At 41.5% G+C, this 19,166-nt stretch overlaps 1 protein-coding gene across 1 annotated transcript; it reads left to right on the top strand.

The window, feature by feature from the left end:
* Window positions 1-4,111: 4,111 nt before the first annotated feature.
* gtpbp8 (GTP binding protein 8 (putative)) lies at window positions 4,112-18,853 on the top strand. Its single transcript, XM_056289960.1, has 8 exons — window positions 4,112-4,308; window positions 4,834-5,021; window positions 5,243-5,396; window positions 7,662-7,760; window positions 8,047-8,177; window positions 10,003-10,102; window positions 12,332-12,450; window positions 16,438-18,853. The coding sequence occupies exons 2-8, from the start codon at window positions 4,852-4,854 to the stop codon at window positions 16,526-16,528; spliced, it is 864 nt and encodes a 287-aa protein (XP_056145935.1). The 5' UTR covers window positions 4,112-4,308; window positions 4,834-4,851; the 3' UTR covers window positions 16,529-18,853.
* The last annotated feature ends 313 nt before the right edge of the window (window positions 18,854-19,166 follow it).

The raw sequence follows: 19,166 nt of genomic DNA, 5'->3' as shown, positions 1-19,166 counted from the left end.
TGGCTCTGAAGGGTGCTCCCTTATGGTTTTTATTTGGTCTTAGATTGGTTTCATGGGGAGGAAAAAATCAAGTCTTGCTGTGCTCATTGTTTCAGGTTTTATTTGCTCTTGGACAACGTAAGCATCAGTTAGACTGTATTTCCCCGAGACCCAAAATAGTCAGCAGCATCAACAAACCCTCTGAAATAAGTATATAAGCTGGAGCAGTCCAGCGAGCCAGAACGTGGGGTCAGCTACAAGGAGAGAATGACAAACCAAGAAAAGAAGAAAAAAATGAAGCTCATGAAGTTGCATCTCGGGTGCTGTCCTAGATGGAGTATTACTATCAAATCAATAACGATCAGAGGCGAGAGGGGTCATTTTAAACACCGAGGAGCAAAACAATCTCGCTCAAGTATGTTCCCATTATCTCTCCCGTCTCCCTCTCCGTCTTCCTGTCAACCGCACTGTGTCACCACATTGCCGAAACCTGACATCTTAAACTCCTCGTTTCCCCCCTACATTTCCTTCCCGGGGCTTTATTTGTCGAGTTTACTTCCTGGCTCAAGGTCACACCCCTCTCCCTCCCCCCCTCCACCCAAACGTATCAATGCCAGCAGAGTCATGGCTGTTGGCAGCGAAAGCAAAATCGATATCCATGAGCACTTGCGCTTGGGCTCTAATATCCTCCAAATACCACCTGCCAAAATATTGATGCTGTGTTCGAGGCAGAGGCTAAGAGGAAGAGACAAGAGAACAAGAAACGGTACAGCCACTGGCTCAGTGGGGTCTTAAATAGAAGACCCTGCAGCTCATATTATCTATACATTTGTTTTTACTCTTCCTGTTGAGGTTGGAGGTGCTGGCTGCCATTCAGTCTGTTCATCTCAGCTCAGGTTTAGCTAAAAGTCGATGAGGAGTGGGAATATTATTGATTTGCAGGGTGTAGCCGGGTATATTCCACTGGAACAGGGATTGTATGGCTTTTTTTTTCTTTCCCCAAAACAGAGAAAGGGCATCAGTTCCTACTTGTTCTGTTTACATCACTGAGATGGAGGGGAAATGCAGGGAATCGGGGGAGGAGGGATGGGCGATGGAAGTGAAGTTTCTGGCACAATTTGATATTGCAGCATATGGCCTGGCAAGCAGGCCATATGCGTGGCCACTAGACTGGCCACTGTTAGACAAAGGCTGTATGCCACAGGTGTTAAGGCCGTTGCTGAAACTGCTCTCGGCCCTCAGATGCCGGGCAGATGGGGGAGGCTGAAAGAACACGACGCGTGTTAATCCCTCACAGCCCTTTCTCCCTCCCCGCAAGTGTGTGTGACAGGCGTCGCTGTTTGCAGAGGGCGTACCGATGCTTTGACCTCTTGACTTGATATACTGGCGTGTACTTCATCCTCCTGGCCTAACAATAGGAGGGGACCAGGACAGCTTTGGTATTCCTGCAGCGTGCGCTCCATTGTGGCCCTGTCACAGAGTGGCAGGACACACGGGCTGGGGACAGAGCATCTGATACAAAGGGAGGGGGGGTAAGGGGGGTATGTCTTGGTGGTTAACATGTAAATTAATGTGGTAATGAGGTTGGCAAGGTCATGGGGGGTCAAACTCCATGATCATTCAGTGTCAGATTAAAGCGTCATCAGTTTTCCAAACAGGATTGGTGTGGGTGTGTTGAGGGTGTGATTGTGGGTGGGTGGGTGGCCGTTGCAGCTGGACTATTTCCCTCTGCTGCATTGTTGTAATGGATCTCAGGGGAGGCCGCAGGCTTCAGAAACCCTTTGCATGTCATGTTGGCAACAAGAAGGATATATGGGTTGCAAAAACTCATCAGAGAGGCATGTGGAGAAAGAGGCAGAAGAGGGATAGAAAGAGAGAGAGAACGGGTTGAGTAGAAAAAGGAGGAGTGATGGCAGAAGGAGGTTAGCTTTATGGTGTGGGTGGGCAGGTTGTTTGGGGACAATTCATTTTTCATGGTTTCTTTTTTTTATTTTATTGATACACACCCTGAGGAGTTAAATGCCATCATCATGACCTGTGCTATAGACGTCTGCTTGTGGTACAATTGATTGGTCTGGCATTTGATCCTCTGGCTCACAGTGAAGGATGGGGTGACAGAGTCACGGGAATGCCACGGCCACCATCCCAACACCTCCGCCCCCTTCTTTTGCCTCTCGTCCCCTCTTCATTCCTCCATCCCTCCTGCTGCCCTATATCGCTCACTGTCTCATTTCCACAGTAGGGGCCTCTTTAAAACCTTGGGAATGTGTGGTTTTGGGAGGTCTAAAACGCTCTATTGTATTAAAAGCCATATAAATGGCCAGCAGTCACTGTTTGGCCAATAATGTCCGTCCATAAAGCACCCCCTCAACTGTCCCTCCCTGGCGATAATTCCTGCTGGAATGTGATTTAGAGCATTCTCATCACCCTCCAAAATAATGACATGGTGAAGTAATGCAGCTACGCCATCTCATTGACCAAGTAATCTGAAGAGGTCAGAACGAGCCATGCTTTTACTCTTTGTTCATTTAAAACTATTCAAGCACATATTAAATTAACTGATGAATGGATGTGCAGCAACCATTTAATGACTGACTAGATACATATCCCATTAAATAATAATAGATTATTATTATTATAGTAGATCAATTATGTTTAGAATTATCCTACTGAACACATGCAATATTCATTTCATGACGTGCTTGATGCACATGTAATAGTCATATTCCCTGAAGTGGGTTATGAATGAAAATGTGATATGCATTAGCCTACTGCTTGGCATGTGAGAGTAACTCACTACACTGTAAATGGATGATGAGAATACGAGAGCAGCAATGGGATATCTCTGGATTAATGTGGTCAGTGAACACACTATGAGTTATAACAAGTCATAAAACCACAAAGGTACCACAAGGAGACCACCACAAGCATGGAAAGGGCGTTATTAATGTAGCAGCTTAGCTGAAAAGGAGAGTTTCTCATCAGTCTACACTGCCACCATGTGGCGCTAAAACAAGCACCCAGCAGCGGGGTAATAATGAGTACATTATGTTGATTCACCTCCCACAGTAGAGCTAAACTCACTGGATTTCCACAGTGTCGGCATTATGATACCCTTTTCAATGGAATATTGTTGTCTGAAAAAAATGTTACGGCACGCTCTTCCTCCCATGTGATATTGTAGATACTGTGCATTGCATTGTACTCAACATAGTGAGCGAGATTTTAACCTTGGTTCTCATAAACTGCTGAAATTGTGTCTCTGTCTGAACATGACCAACATTGAAACTCTATTTCCCACATGAAGACTTAACGTAAAAGAATGCAGAGGGGGAGAGAAGGCTGCCTGGAGTCTTTCTTATCACCAACACCTCCTATTATGAAATTTATGAAGACTTGTCTTTGGCTTGCCATATGTAAACGTCAGAATCATAATCCTCAGTAATCCCCACAAAGAGGGTGATGGAGGATGAATGTGGCAGCTCTTACAGTACGTTGCTCGGTAAACAGGGGAAGTTTCCACCCAAAAGTGGGATAACAGCCATGCATCAATGTAGAGAATGCAGTTGAATCCAGAAAGGGTTTAGAGCTCATAAATAATGTCCCAGTGACCTGCATGAATTTAGACTAGCACAAGTAGGCCTGTGGATGTGCCATCGTCGCTGTTATGTGCTTGTTTCTGGTTTGTTTTTGCTTTGGTTTTTTTTTTTAATTTCTTATTCTTTGGGAATTTATTTGAAGATTCGTCTGATTTAGGATCTAACTTTGAGGGTAACCCTCTAACCCCCTCTAAGTGCGGAGTAGTGTCAGATACCAGATTGGCTATAACGTTTGCATAATAACTCGGAAAACTGAATTTTCACCAGCGGAATAAGTCGATCGATCCTGTTAATAAGATTTTATCTCCTTTTTTTAATGACCCATGGGAATCTATCGTCATATTTCGGCGGCAAATAAAGAGAGCGCGAGAGAGAGAGAGAGAGAGAGAGAGAGAGAGAGAGAGAGAGAGAGAGAGAGAGAGAGAGAGAGAGAGAGAGAGAGAGAGAGAGAGAGAGAGAGAGAGAGAGAGAGAGAGAGAGAGAGCACCGGCGGACCGTTAACTCAGGATAGCTGTTTCAAGGGAACCATTTAAGTGCTGCACGTCGCAGCATGGAGGGCGTCTGAAGACAGTTTGACAAATACCAATGATTAAAAGACCGCTTTTATCGAGCGTTTGTAGATACCTTGTCATTTATTGACAAGAAGACATTGTTCTCACTTGAGCTGGTCATAAAATGAAATTGCAAGTCGAGATATTCTTGTGGTTTGATATTTTCCTGGATTTTTAGGGTAAGAACAATTCAGAATTTATGTTTCGATTTCTTTCCAGCCTTATATTACACAAGGAACCTAACTGTGCAGCCTCAAAATAAGCCTTATGTCTAAGATAACGTCGACTAATTAATTGTTTACGGAAAGACGAGTTTTCTGTCTGACGTTAGAAGTCAATATGAAAGTGTAAAGCGTAAGAAAAAAAATGGTCTGTTCGACAAAGGTGTTAACCGGCGTTATCCTGTACTGTAGCCTACATCGTTTTTACCCCCCAAAAGTATTGTCATCAAGAGGGCAAGGCATTCATGAAATACGAAAAATTTTGAATATTTGCACTTAACCAAACAGTGGACATTTGATGGTATCGGGAAAATAACGTGATATAACTATTTCCCTGATTGTTCAGTTGAGCTAAAAATACATATTTTGAAAAAGACAGATCCGATGAAAAGCTACTATGTAAAATAGACAAAGCTGCCAGTCTGATTATCCATCTAACAGCAGTAATGAAATTACGGTCCCATCTTTTTTTGTACACAACAGGCTAGTCTGAAATCTGACATGTTTTGCCTGAGGCTACGTCTGTGGCTGCGGCCTGGGACACAGTTATACACTGTTCCCCTGCATAGTGCTCACAAGCTGGCTTCACTCCAGAAAGCCTCGCAGCTTCCTCAGAGAAAGCTCCAAGAACTGCTTCATCCCTTCAGCAAGTTGGAGCCTTACCTGGACAGGTCTGTTTCATCTGGTTGCTTTTTATATTTGTCTAACAGTTCTGCAAGTGCTTGTGTTCTGTTGTATTAGCTGGTTGTTGTGCCTTCGGACTTAATTGACTAGTGTGTGAGTTTTTCTATTGAAATGTAATATGCAGTATCCTCTCATACAAAGAAATGACCTTCCAAGTTAGGTCTCAATCAGTCAGTAAAAACTAACAAAGCTGAACCAAATTTTACAGGTCTGTGGACAGAACCCAGTTCCAACTGTTTTTTCCTAGCTTAGAAGACATGGTCAAGGCAGAGAAGCTGTTCCATGCCTCCCCGTTTCATAGAATTGATTACTTGACCTCAGCAGTGAGAGTGGACCATGCACCCAAACTGACTCAGCCAGAGGTTAGTGTAAATGTGTGGGGAAGATTTGCATGTCAATCCAATGGCCCTTTCCGTTTGTGGTCAAGTTACATTAAACTAGCCTAGTAGTGATGCGCAAGTAAGGGTTTTTTTTAATACCCACACCCACCTGACCCGTTATGAGAGCCAATCCACATCGCCCGACCTGCTAAATTGTGCTTTAATTAACCACCCAAACCAGACCCACAATCCTCCAAATGTAGCTTAGGCTACAGCAAAGTGAGCAGTGTTGCACTGTTTCATTTTTGGGCTGTTTGCCCAACATACACAGGGTTTCTTCATTGTTGAATAGCACCAAAACAAGTAACCCTGGGCGTCCGGGTGGCGTGGCAGTCTGTTCCGTTGCCTACCAACACAGGGATCACCGGATCGAATCCCCGTGTTACCTTCGGCTTGGTCGGGCGTCCCTACAGACACAATTGGCCGTGTCTGCAGGTGGGAAGCCGGATGTGAGTATTTGTCCTGGTCGCTGCACTAGCGCCTCCTCTGGTCAGTCGGGGCGCCTGTTCGGGGGGAAGGGGAAACTGGAGGGAATAGCATGATCCTCCCACTCGCTACGTCCCCCCAGTGAAACTCCTCACTGTCAGGTGAAAAGAAGCAGCTAGCAACTCCACGTGTACCGGCGGAGACATGTGGTAGTCTGCAGCCCTCATGGGATCGGAAGAGAGGGTGGGGTAACGACCGGGACAGCTTGGAAGATTAGGGTAATTGGCCAGATGCAATTGGGGAGAAAAGGGGGGGGGATCCCCCCAAAAAAAATAAAAACAAGTAACACTTTATTAAAGACAATGAACTCTGACTCTCTCTCTCTCACACACACACACACACAAACGCCTCTTCTTTCTGACCAAAAAAAAAGGGGGTTTGGCAGTATAAGCAAAAGCTACAGCTACCAGTTAGGGAAGGGAAAAAACTCGTAGGTGAAGCCTCAAAACTCTAAAACACATGCATTGACCAAAGCCATAATCACAAATTGATGAGAGAGCGAGAGAGGTGGACTAGTAATGCACTGCCTAGCCTATTGCACGCAGTGTTTCTGCAATTTATTTATAACTTACTCAGAACACTGCTTTTTCACTTTTTGACCCACCCGCCCGAACCTGTGATATTTTCTACTAAGCTTACCTGAACCCACGGGTCAACCCGTAAGACCCGCGTATTGTGGGTGGACCTATGTATTGTGGATGGACCTGCGCATCACTTAAGCCTAGGTAACAGAAATTGATTATGTGTATGTGTTTGCATGTTTATATGTGGAAGTGTTGGAGAGAGAAAATATGAGTTTGTCAGTTTGTGCTTGCAAATATTTGTATGCGACTGTGCATATGGAAGTGAGTTACTAGGTACGTTCAACATGTAAAGCGATGGACATTGTTCACTTTTTGTGAGGTTGCCATTCGTAGTCCTATGATGTGGGAGGCTTGGCATATTAAATATTCAGAATAATGTCTCTTTCCGCTCCCACCGCCTCATATATAATTAAGTGCGAGTTGACACTTCCTAATTAATGGACAGATTTATAACCTCAGAAAAAATAGCGTTTGCTGCGGGACTTGAAATTGAAAGTTGTGTTGATGGGACAAAGCGGTCTCTTTGGCATGCTGTGTTAGCTACTGCCCACCCTCACTGCTCTTGTCAGGGAATGATGTATTTGTAGCCGTCTGCTAGGAAGAGCCCCCATCTATCTGCCTTTTGTCTGGGAGACTGATGAGCCCAACACACATTCCCCAGGACTTGGCGGTCATTATGGCAGCAGTGAAACTTTAAAGACCACTTGCCTAATGCATGCTTTATATCTGCTGAAAACCCCTCTCAAATGTGATTATAGGGCCATCCAGGTATCTCAACCAAATTAGCATGTGCCACATGAGCTCAAGCCCAGTGAAAGCACACAAGGTTCGAATCTGACTTGGGACCTTTTACTGCATGCCTTCCCGCTTTCTTCACCCTGCTTCTCCACTATACTATCTAATAATTAGAAAAACAAAAAAACAAAAAAGACTGCTAGCCAAATATCAGCAGTGAAGTGACTATACTATTAAGATATTCCCTGAGTGAATCCTTCTTGAATTGAACTTAATTTGTCTGGTGTAAACTAAACACATGCATCAATCTGTAACCATTTGAGAAAACACTTGTCAGAAAAAAAAAGAAGAAAAAAACATTGACTACAGTAATTTACAAAATCACATAGAACAATTTTTTTTTTTTTTGCCTCAGTAATTTTCCTACATCTATGTCTCACAGGTGTGCTTTATTGGCAGGAGCAATGTCGGAAAATCGTCTCTTATCAAAGCTTTGTTCTCACTGACCCCTGAAGTAGAGGTTCGAGTCTCCAAAACCCCAGTGAGTAGTGTTATTAGTAGTTCTACTTGTGTCAGTAAGTGGGCTCTCATCCCAAAGTATTGCTGTGTCCTTTGTGAAACATGCATCTTCTGTTTGTTGCTCATTATATTTTATGTACCAATTTTAGAATTTTGTGAACTGCAAATTATTAGTTCCCTAATTTTCCGATCATTCTCCAATGTAATTTTTCATTCATGCAGTGATATTTTTGAATATGTGCAGTTAATGTTTTTCCAAATGCTGGACCTCATTTGAGAATAAAACCTTTTTTTTATTTCCCTATTAGGGTCACACAAAGAAGATGAACTTCTTCAAATTAGGCAAGGCTTTCACCTTAGTGGACATGCCAGGCTATGGTTACAAGGCACCCAAAGACTTTGTGGAAATGGTGGAGCCCTACTTGGCCACAAGGAAAAAGTGAGGATTCCAGTATGGTCCCAGTTAGCTTGATGGGTAGTACAGCAAACAACAAGAAGCCTTTTTTGTCTTGTACCTACTTTAAAGCTGGGTTTACAAAAGGCTTTAAAATCAAATAAAAATGAAAAATGTCAAAAATAAATTCAAAAAAAATAATTAAAAAAGCATAAAAATCTACCGATAAAACAATCTTTAAGGGAAGAGAAACAATAGAATAAAATACAAAAAAAATACATAAAAGCAAGTCTTGAAAAAATATCATTACCTCCCTTACTTATCCTACTTAGTGACTATTCCACTTCATATAATGTATTAGATCCAGTGTGTTTCATATGAGCAACCTACAAAGTCAAATTCCAGCTGTGTAACAGCCTACAGTTATATAACAAAATCGAGAATGCTGAAATGACAAATGAATATGTTAGTAATTGTGTAGTTTATGGTATAAAAGACATCCTACATGAGCGGGGAACAAGACAGAAGGCACTGTCACGTCATGAGAACAAATGCTATCTGAAAGGTTTATGAATAGAAGAGGCTGTGTGTGAACAGAGGAAACCAGCAGCGGTGCCGGAAAAATCATTCCCAACAGTTTCACAGCATTGATGAAGTTCTAGCAGATGGCGGGCAGGTTAATGAAAAGAAAAATGTTATACTTAGATTAGGTATCTTATTTATCTGGACAATTCCTCCTATCATTTCCAATTTAAAGAGCGAATGACCTAAGGGAAAGACAAGTGACTCGTATGCTAGTGAGAATTGTGGAGCTGCTGTTTTGTGCAGCTCTCATCAGCCAGCTGGCTCAGTATTATGCACTCTTGCATAGAGTAGAGTGAGTGTGTTGTGGGTAAAAAGGGCTATATTAGGCTACTGCAAGGACTTTCTTGCAGTCATCTGAAAACTTTCTAACAGGTCCATGCAGTTAAAAAAAAAGATAGATTAATAGAACAAAGTCACCTATGTGGAAAAATGGGGTTGGTGATGATAAAATGGCCACTGACACACACATCATACATGTTTTTTGTTTGTTTTTTTTGCAAAAAAATAACTATATTTAATTAAACCATAATATGATAATCTTGAATCTTTTACTTTTTTAAATGTTTTTTTTTTTTAAAACTAGCAATGTTTTTTAACTATAAATGTGCAGTTGCCATACCAAACAACCGTTCGGTTAACTCGAGGTCCATCCCTGTGAGTGCTGAACAACCAAACCTTTCTATAGCTCCTGTTAATGAGGCCCTGTTCGGTCAATTACTTTTTCACTCCCTCGGCAGGATCGACTTAACCAGGTTTGACTGTAGCTTATTTTCCCAACTTCGAGTCAATGGAGGTGCCTCTGTGGATTGAAAGTTCTGAGGTTGAGACTGAGACTAGAAGACCCCAGAAGACAGTTCAGGACCAGGAACAACTAAAGCCAGCAAAAAATGAGGCACCAAATCTGGCAGTAGATCAAAGTAGAGTTTTGTCTAGCAAAGTACGTGTGCAAGACTGAAGCCAACTCTTGCACTGTTTTTTTGTTTTGTTTTGTTTTCCACCATTTTGACTAATTCTGACTTAATGGTAATCATACATGATGGCAAAAAGAGCCCAGTACTCACTGAATTAATATGTAGGTAATGATAAGATGTTACGGTCTATATCAGTACGGCTTGTGATAGTAACTGACAACATTGAGTGACCTACTCCTCACCAACACAGATGAGAAACATAGTATAAAACATTTCCTGTCTAATCTGTCACATGCAGCATAATCTTATGTTTCTTTTTTGTCTTTTGTACACATGTTCTTTATTTAATGCATCTTTCCTAATGGTTGTTACAGTCTGGTGAGGATATTTCTGTTGGTGGATGGATGTGTCGGTCTTCAGGAAGCTGACCATATTGCCCTGGAAATGTGTGAGGAGATGAAACATCCTTATGTGGTAGGAAAAACCTTTACCTTAGACAATGCATCGTTCACATGAAGTAAAGTGGTGTTTGCGTGGTATTGCCTGTACAATTTTCAGTGGTCCGATTAGGCTGTGACACTGCTGTTGGGTTTCTGTTGCTCTGCCAGTGTATGAGTTGCAGAATATGATTGATTGCAATGGGTAGAATTTCTGCCTCTTTTTTTAAACCAGATGTCCTACACACCCAATTCTTCCTGCTCCTCATTACAGCTCTCATTGACACATCACTGACTCTCATCAAAGACAGTTTTCCTTCCGATATTTGACTTTGAATAGCTTTTATTCCCCACCCCCATTCGCACCATCTTGGTGTTATTCATCATAATGTGCAAATCAGATGAATACTGAGCGCTTCCACTCATCTGTTTAAAAGCTGCAGCCCCATCTAAAACACCACTGCAGTGAAGTTATAATGAAGCACCTCTGCTCTTAATGCCCTCCTTCGTCAATTATTCATGCTCTTAGGTTATTAGACACTTTGAACATAAGTAATACTCTGACAATACATTTTTTTTCATGATTCACTCACAGTTCTTAAAAGCAGGGGGTGGGGGGTTAAGCATAGGAGCTTGATAAGTAGAAATGCTAGCAATGTGTCAGACTTGAAATGGAAACAATAGGAATACATTTTTGGTGAATGTTTTAGCAGTAAAAAGACCCAAGTGACTGGCATATTTAACCTTTAGCCTGTGGTTTAATTGCTGCGTTATTTTTTTTAGATTAGTGCTGTAATAATGACGTTCTTTGACGCAATAACTGATTGCAGTATAACCTCTAGGCCAGTAGATGGCAGGCTAAGACTTGGGGTTTAATTCCTGAATTTTCACAATAGTTAGATAATGCTTATTTAAATGATTCCAACTTTCATCTTTGCAGAATCATGTTCTGTCATATCAAGAGATGTGACAGGGTTCATGTCATTGCTATGTGTACTTGACAGACAAGGGCTCAGTGGGACATTACTGTACTCCATTACTGCAATGTGGGGATCAGAAGGTTTGTCTTTAGACATGTCCTGATATAAAAAATGAAAATAACAAACTAGGTTGTTACATTTAATTGTATTCAATATTTTTAAATATATTATGTTTATGTCACAGAGGTGGTGTTGACTAAATCATCTAACAGATTAATGAGACAGTTTAGCTTCTACTCTGATAGCCATGTTCTTGGTTGGTAAATTGTTGAGATCTGAATATATCTGTTGTGGAAGAAAATAAAAATTTTACCATGTACGAAAACCAGTAGTTTTAATGGGTGGCAGAATTCCAGTGAGGGTGTCAGTCAATAAGGGTTGGTGAGGTTGTTTTCCAGCCAACGCGCCTGAATTTATTACCTGCTGTGGTCATAACTTCCTCCCAGAAGTGTCCTTGACTGAGATACTAAACGCTACTGGCACTACTTGGCTAACATGTTGTTATTGGATAATAGGGGCAGTTTCATTATTTTATCAGTAAATTGTTGTATGCAGCACCACAACGCAAAATAAAAAAACAACAACACACATTTAGTGCAGGAAAACAAATGCAAAGCCTGTGACAAATTAAAGGAAAAACCAACATAAAGTAAGGTGTAGGTCCTCCAGAACAGCTTCAGTGCTCCTTTTCATAGATCCTACAAGTCTCTGAACTGTACTGGAGGGATGGACACCATTCTTCCAAAAGATATTCCCTCATTTGCTGTTTTGATGATGGTAGTGGAGAGCGCTGTCTAACACGTCAGTCCAAAACCACCCATAGATGTTCAACTGGGTTGGGATCTGGTGACTGTGAAGGCCCTAGCATATGATTTACATAATTTTCATCCTCATCAAACCATTCAGTGACCCCTCGTGCCCTGTGGATGAGGGCGTAGTCATCCTGGAAGAGACCACTCCCATAAGGATAGAAATGTCTCATCATAGGATAAAGGTGATCACTCAGAATAACTGTATTGATTTGTAGTGACCCTTCCCTCTAAGGGGATAAGTGGACCCAAACCATGCCAGGAAAATGCCCCCCACAGCATAACAGAGCCTCTGGACCCCCTCACTGTAGGGGTCAATCATTCAGGGTTTTTCTTTAATTTGATAAGCAATAATAACAGTAAGAATATGGTCGGGCTATTACAAAAATATTAAAGAATAAAATGAATATGCCGATGGGGGGTTCATTTGAGGTCTTGCGCACATGTTATATCAAGAACATGGCTCTTATTGTGCAGGTGGTGGTGACCAAGATTGACAAGTGTGGGCAGGCGGTGCTGTTGACCAACCTGATGAACATTCAAGAGGTTGTGAAAACACAAACCACAGGTTGCTTCCCCCAACCCTTTCTGGTCAGGTGAGCATCACATTTTCTCTTCCCCTGTGTTTTGTTTTGTTTTAGTTTGTTTTCTTTTTTAGGCAAAAAAGGATTTTTGCATGTGTTTCCTCACATTTAATTTTGGTCTCCAAACAAAAACTCTTTCCTTTTTTTTTATCCTTAAAAACAGATTTACAAAGTGCAAATATGCAGTCGTGTAAGAAATAAATAAAAAGAATAACATGAAAAATAAAGAAGTAAATGTTAAAATTAAGACATTTTATGTGAAGGTGCTGACCTGTTCCCAATTTCATAATTTGAGAAACATTGCTAGTCTTGGGCCTGTTGTATCGTATGCTGAGATGGAAATGATTATTCATGTATTTATATCTACATGCCTACACTATTGTATTTAACTTTTTACTTGCCTTAGGAAATCCTCTCTGGATCAGCAACAAATGATCCAGAACGCTGCTGCAAGAGTTTGAACAAGAACTAGCAAGTGACATTACTCCGATTCTGGCATCCTTACACTGGCTTCCAGTTTTAGACAGGGTTCGATTTAAGGTTTTAGTGATTACTTATAGAGCCCTGCATGGTCAGGCACCCTCCTAGATCGCTGATCTAATTGGCCACCACACGACATCCAGATCACTTATGTCCTCTGATAAGTGTTTATTGTCTGTACCTTGTACCAAGTTCCAAGCCAAGGAGGAAGGTCGAGCTTTCACAGTAGTTGCCCCAAAACTGTGGAACGTTCTCCCATCGGCTTTGCGGTCTATTGACTCCGTGGACAGTTTTAAAAAACAGCTAAAAACACCTGTTTAGTCTGGCTTTTATTTAGTCTTTGTTTAATTTGAGCATTATTTTATATTGTTGGGCTTATGTAATTTCTATTTATCTTTTAAATCTTCGAGGTTTTTTTTCCCATTGTGGATCACTTTATGACCTTTTATGTGAAAAGTGCTATATAAATAAACTTAAAATAAAGACAAGAGCTCAGGATGGCTACAGAAAGTGACAAGATTGCATAATAAGTGAAATGGGCACACCCTAGCCATTAAGTAACTCACATGTCGGCACCAAGGTCATCTGTGTTCTGTGATGCTGTCATTGCCTTGTCATCCACAGCCAAAAATGTTTCCTCTGGCCTTGACCTATACTCAAGAACAGCTAAGGGCTTTGTCTCACCCAGCCCAGCGGCGCCAAGCCCAATGCCGGTGTCTTTGTCAGTGTCAGACTGACGCAGTTGTCATTTCGCCATGCAGCGCCCACGTTGTTCAAATAACAAATTTACTCGCACCCATCTGACCGCTCATGGGCGTGTTGGTCTTGAAATGAGGTGTGGTCAGGTGTGTTGTTGGCGCATTGCTATCTTGAGGCAGCGGAAAGTGATGGCATGATTAACCAACAACAAACCTGGTCTAAAGTAAATGGCATAGTTTACTGTTACTTTAAGGGTGCATTATTAAGATTAAGATGTGGTTGCAATCACAGCATGTTAAAATGGCGACAGATGTACATAAATGGCCTCTTTGACTCCCTGTTCAAACCGTCGTTCCTCCCTATCAAGGATGTGCACATCCTCATCCTTGAAAGAGTGGCCACTGGCCAGTAGTAGATGGGTGTAGACTGTGGCGTCCTGGCCTGCCTGAAGTCAGGCGAGAATAAGGAGGAATGCTGATTTGAACGGGGAGTCAAAGAGGTCATCTGTGTGAAGAGGGAACGACCACCCCTGAATCGGGGGGCTAAGAGTACATCTGTCACCATCTTACAATGCTGTGATTGCAAACATTCCCAAATCCTTTGTGAATAGTGCACATGGCCATTGAAACTAGTTAATGGTCATGCGTAATTTGTATATGAAACTGATCGTTGTTTTCGGTCGTTATGCCACTGTGTTGTTTATAAGGGTGGGGATACCGGCAGTCAGTTTAGACTGAAGAGGTCACTTAGATGAGGCATGAAACGTTTCTGTCAATAAATGTTGTGTCCAGATGAACTAATTCAACCTTATTCTAGGAAGTACCTTCCTGTCATCACAGTGCCATCTCAGCAGTATAGCCTCATCGTCATATTATGAGCACAGGTTATGATGCTGCCATTACCGAAAGTCCTTTTGTCTTTATTTCCTTATCCGATGGCAAAGGAGCAAGGACAAGTTTGCATTATGTCAATAACATCAGATGGTTAACTGTGATTCAGCCAGATAAGATAAGCATACACATACACATACACATACTAGAAAGAGTGTCAGGCATAGATATCAGGCTGATAGGATAAATAAAGTGACATACACAGTCCAGCCTCCCCCCACTTTCCTTGAGAACCGAAGCGCTGATTTACAATAATTTCGCCAAAGAGCTCCCTTTGAAAGAACACACACAGATGCACACACTTAATTTTATGAAGTTGATATATGATTTGTTGTGAGTTTTTGATGGATCTTTGACAAAAAATTCATGGCAGTGTACATCACATCAATCATTATTTGACAGTCTCTAATACACTTTGAATTAGTGCATCTAATAAATAAAAATTGTGTGTGTGTGTGTGTATATATATATATATATATATATATATATATATATATATATATATATATATAGCAACACAGATACAGGAAAAAAAGTTTTAATCATTGCAGGGTTTTTTTCCCTGTATCTGTTAATATTCCACTCCTTTACTGTTGAGCACTTATAACACCATTGACGGTTTCGGGGGGGAAAAAAACGCTATATACACTACCGTTCAAAAGTTTGGGATCACCCAAACAATTTCGTGTTTTCCATGAAAAGTCACACTTATTCACCACCATATGTTGTGAAATGAATAGAAAATAGAGTCAAGACATTGACAAGGTTAGAAATAATGATTTGTATTTGAAATAAGATTTTTTTTACATCAAACTTTGCTTTCGTCAAAGAATCCTCCATTTGCAGCAATTACAGCATTGCAGACCTTTGGCATTCTAGCTGTTAATTTGTTGAGGTAATCTGGAGAAATTGCACCCCACGCTTCCAGAAGCAGCTCCCACAAGTTGGATTGGTTGGATGGGCACTTCTTTGAGCAGATTGAGTTTCTGGAGCATCACATTTGTGGGGTCAATTAAACGCTCAAAATGGCCAGAAAAAGAGAACTTTCATCTGAAACTCGACAGTCTATTCTTGTTCTTAGAAATGAAGGCTATTCCATGTGAGAAATTGCTAAGAAATTGAAGATTTCCTACACCGGTGTGTACTACTCCCTTCAGAGGACAGCACAAACAGGCTCTAACAGGTACTATTTAATGAAGATGCCAGTTGGGGACCTGTGAGGCGTCTGTTTCTCAAACTAGAGACTCTAATGTACTTATCTTCTTGCTCAGTTGTGCAACGCGGCCTCCCACTTCTTTTTCTACTCTGGTTAGAGCCTGTTTGTGCTGTCCTCTGAAGGGAGTAGTACACACCGGTGTAGGAAATCTTCAATTTCTTAGCAATTTCTCGCATGGAATAGCCTTCATTTCTAAGAACAAGAATAGACTGTCGAGTTTCAGATGAAAGTTCTCTTTTTCTGGCCATTTTGAGCGTTTAATTGACCCCACAAATGTGATGCTCCAGAAACTCAATCTGCTCAAAGAAGTGCCCATCCAACCAATCCAACTTGTGGGAGCTGCTTCTGGAAGCGTGGGGTGCAATTTCTCCAGATTACCTCAACAAATTAACAGCTAGAATGCCAAAGGTCTGCAATGCTGTAATTGCTGCAAATGGAGGATTCTTTGACGAAAGCAAAGTTTGATGTAAAAAAAATCTTATTTCAAATACAAATCATTATTTCTAACCTTGTCAATGTCTTGACTCTATTTTCTATTCATTTCACAACATATGGTGGTGAATAAGTGTGACTTTTCATGGAAAACACAAAATTGTTTGGGTGATCCCAAACTTTTGAACGGTAGTGTATATTTAGTTTTATAATAATAATAATGATAATAATAAACTTTATAAGCCCCTACATTTTCATTCTTTTTTTTTCTCTCTATAACAGCTCCCTCTACTTCTCGGGGATCCACCTGCTGAGGTGTTTTCTTGTCCACATAACAGGGAACACCCACCTTTCGGAAAAGTTTCAAATCTGACTCGAGGCCAGCTCCACCTCCCCCTGCATTGCACACACCAATGGGCACGAACCCACCTCAAAGGACCTCATGTGACCCTTTTAAATTCCAACAACGCCTTTAAAGTAAATCTTGGAATGTATATATGAAAGTCGGACTTGCAAGCTACATAACAGCAGAGCTGCATCTTCTTGTCATGATGCTTTCTATAGTCCAGTTCCATTCACTTTGACTTGGATTATTCCTTGAGGAAATGGAAAAAAATTGTTATTTTCAGAAAAGTCCTGTTTGTATGAGGTGAAAGTGTCTCAGCAAGGATGCCTTTAAAACACAAGCCAGTCATACTTGTTTTACTGACACTTTTATCAGTAGCCTTGTGAAGAAGTGTTAAAACACTGGAAGGATCAGCTCCTGTGTTTGGAGTCGTTATGAGTCAGGGGCACAACCCTCTCTCATTTTCTACAACCCTATTCATTATATCAGAACCTGCCTGGAGGAATGAGGCACAAGACAGCTGTTTCATGATCCCAGAAATCAGAGTTGATGCAGTGCATGGACAGACGGGACCTACAGGAAGACGGTCGGTAGAGAAAAGCCACAGATGAGCCGCAAATCTAGTTTTCACAAGTGCCAACATGAACAGAACAAATGAAGAGCACACATCTATACACCACAACACATATAACTTTTACCAAGTCGTCATATTTCTGAAACACAAGCTTCATTTTTAAACGACAGAGTGTGTGTTTGTGTCTCGCCGTGTCTGCAGGTGGATAGCTGGATGAGGGTGTGTGTCCTGGTCGCTGCACTAGCACCTCCTCTGGTCGGTTGGGGCGCCTGTTCAGAGAGGAGGGGAACTGGGGGGAATAGTGTGATCTTCCCACGCACTATGTCCCCGTGACGAAACTCCTCACTGTCAGGTGAAAAGAAGCAGCTGGTGACTCCACATGTATCGGAGGAGGCATGTGGTAGTCTGCAGCCCTCCCTGGATCGGTAGAGGGGGTGGAGCAGCGACCGGGACAGTGGGGAAGAGTGGTTATACAACTGGGAGAAAAAATGTAAAATATATATATATTTTGGGCAAAGCTTTTTTTTTTTTCAGACAAGGCATTGCCAGCTATAGGAAAGACTGCCTTTCACTGGAGGACATGGTCATGATCAAGCTCCTGTTTTGGCAAGCATCTCTACTGCTGAGGTGCTCTTGAGCAAATACACAGGTTCCCTACCACCCTGACTTCTGTTTGTACTGGTTACAAATGATTGCTTAATTAGCTAGTGATTAAGCAGCAACTCATATTCAGACACATTCACCATGTTAAACATGCCAGTGTTGCCAGATATGAAGCTGAATGACATGTCAATAGTACTGTGGTAACCGGTGGATTGGCTACCGTATAGCATTGCTGTAAAGCACATATTTAACAGCTAGCAAATGTGTTAACTTTTAATGTTTAATTTCTGGTAATGTTATGGAGTTAAGCATTGGCTAATTGGCATGGTATTTTTAATTGCTGTTATCAGGAATTCCATAATATCACTTTCTCTTCATTCTCTAGACTTGATCAATTTGAATATTAAATTCGATTGTACGCTTGTGTGCAATTTGTCATGCTGAAGAGCAGTGCTGTTTTTCTGCATATAAGGGGACTAGTGCCTTGTTTTTAAACTATTCATGTGTTGAGATATTTTACACTATTTGCAGTGAGTGGTTGTTCAGTAACCTAAATGTTAAACAGTTCCACCTCCAGCCTTCAATAATTGAAAGAGCAAAGGCGATAAAGATGATGAAGGTACTTTGTCACTGTACATAGAATGAAATTCATTCTCTGCATTGAACCCATCCTCTATACACATTAGAAGCAGTGGGCAGCTGCAGTGCCCGAGGACCAACTCCAGTTCTTCTTTCCATTGCCTTGCTCAGGGGCACAGACAGGAGTATTAACCCTAACACGCACGTCTTGTTTGATGGTGGGAGGAAACCAAAGCACCCGCAAGAAACCCACGCAGACACGGGGAGAACATGCAAACTCCACACAGAAAGGACCTGTCATGGCCTGGGGTTCAAACCCAGGACCTCCTTGCTGTGAGGAAACTGTGCCAACAACTGGGCCACCGTACCGGCCCAAGACAAGCAGATGTGGATAACCTAACCCAAATAACAGACTGGGATAGTCCATAACCTAATGATTTCTTTCTTGGAGCAGAACTGTAGTAGTATAATTAAGAATAAGTTTAAAAAGATAAAAATTAGTGTATTATTTTTTATTAATTTTTCACCCTTGTCTGTGTTTATGTGAATGAGTTCATTGTATATCTGTCATATTTATCTGTACTTGATGTCATTTCGGAGGATGTTGGGGGGGGGACATGTTAGGACACGGGAGGGATGGGAATTGTACTGGATTTATTTCATGATTGATTCTGTGATTTGTAAAATGCAAAATCCAAGAAATATAAGTTTAAGAAAAAAAGTAACTGAAGCCCACCTGTTGGGTGAACTGTTAGTAAATTGAGAGTTCAGTGTTATTTATTTATTTGTATTTTGGGGTTTTAGGACTTTTTTCCCCCGTGTGTTTAGAATTACGTTAGGAGATATGGACCATGTGACTGAACTATGTAACCCATGAGGCGTTGGAAATGGAGAGGCAGCTCAAAGCGG

Source organism: Lampris incognitus, chromosome 11 (genome assembly GCF_029633865.1).
Source record: "Lampris incognitus isolate fLamInc1 chromosome 11, fLamInc1.hap2, whole genome shotgun sequence".
In the NCBI taxonomy this organism is placed as follows: Eukaryota; Metazoa; Chordata; class Actinopteri; order Lampriformes; family Lampridae; genus Lampris; species Lampris incognitus.
The sequence above is the reverse complement of the archived record's forward strand: the minus strand, read 5'-3'. Positions and strand labels throughout refer to the sequence as shown.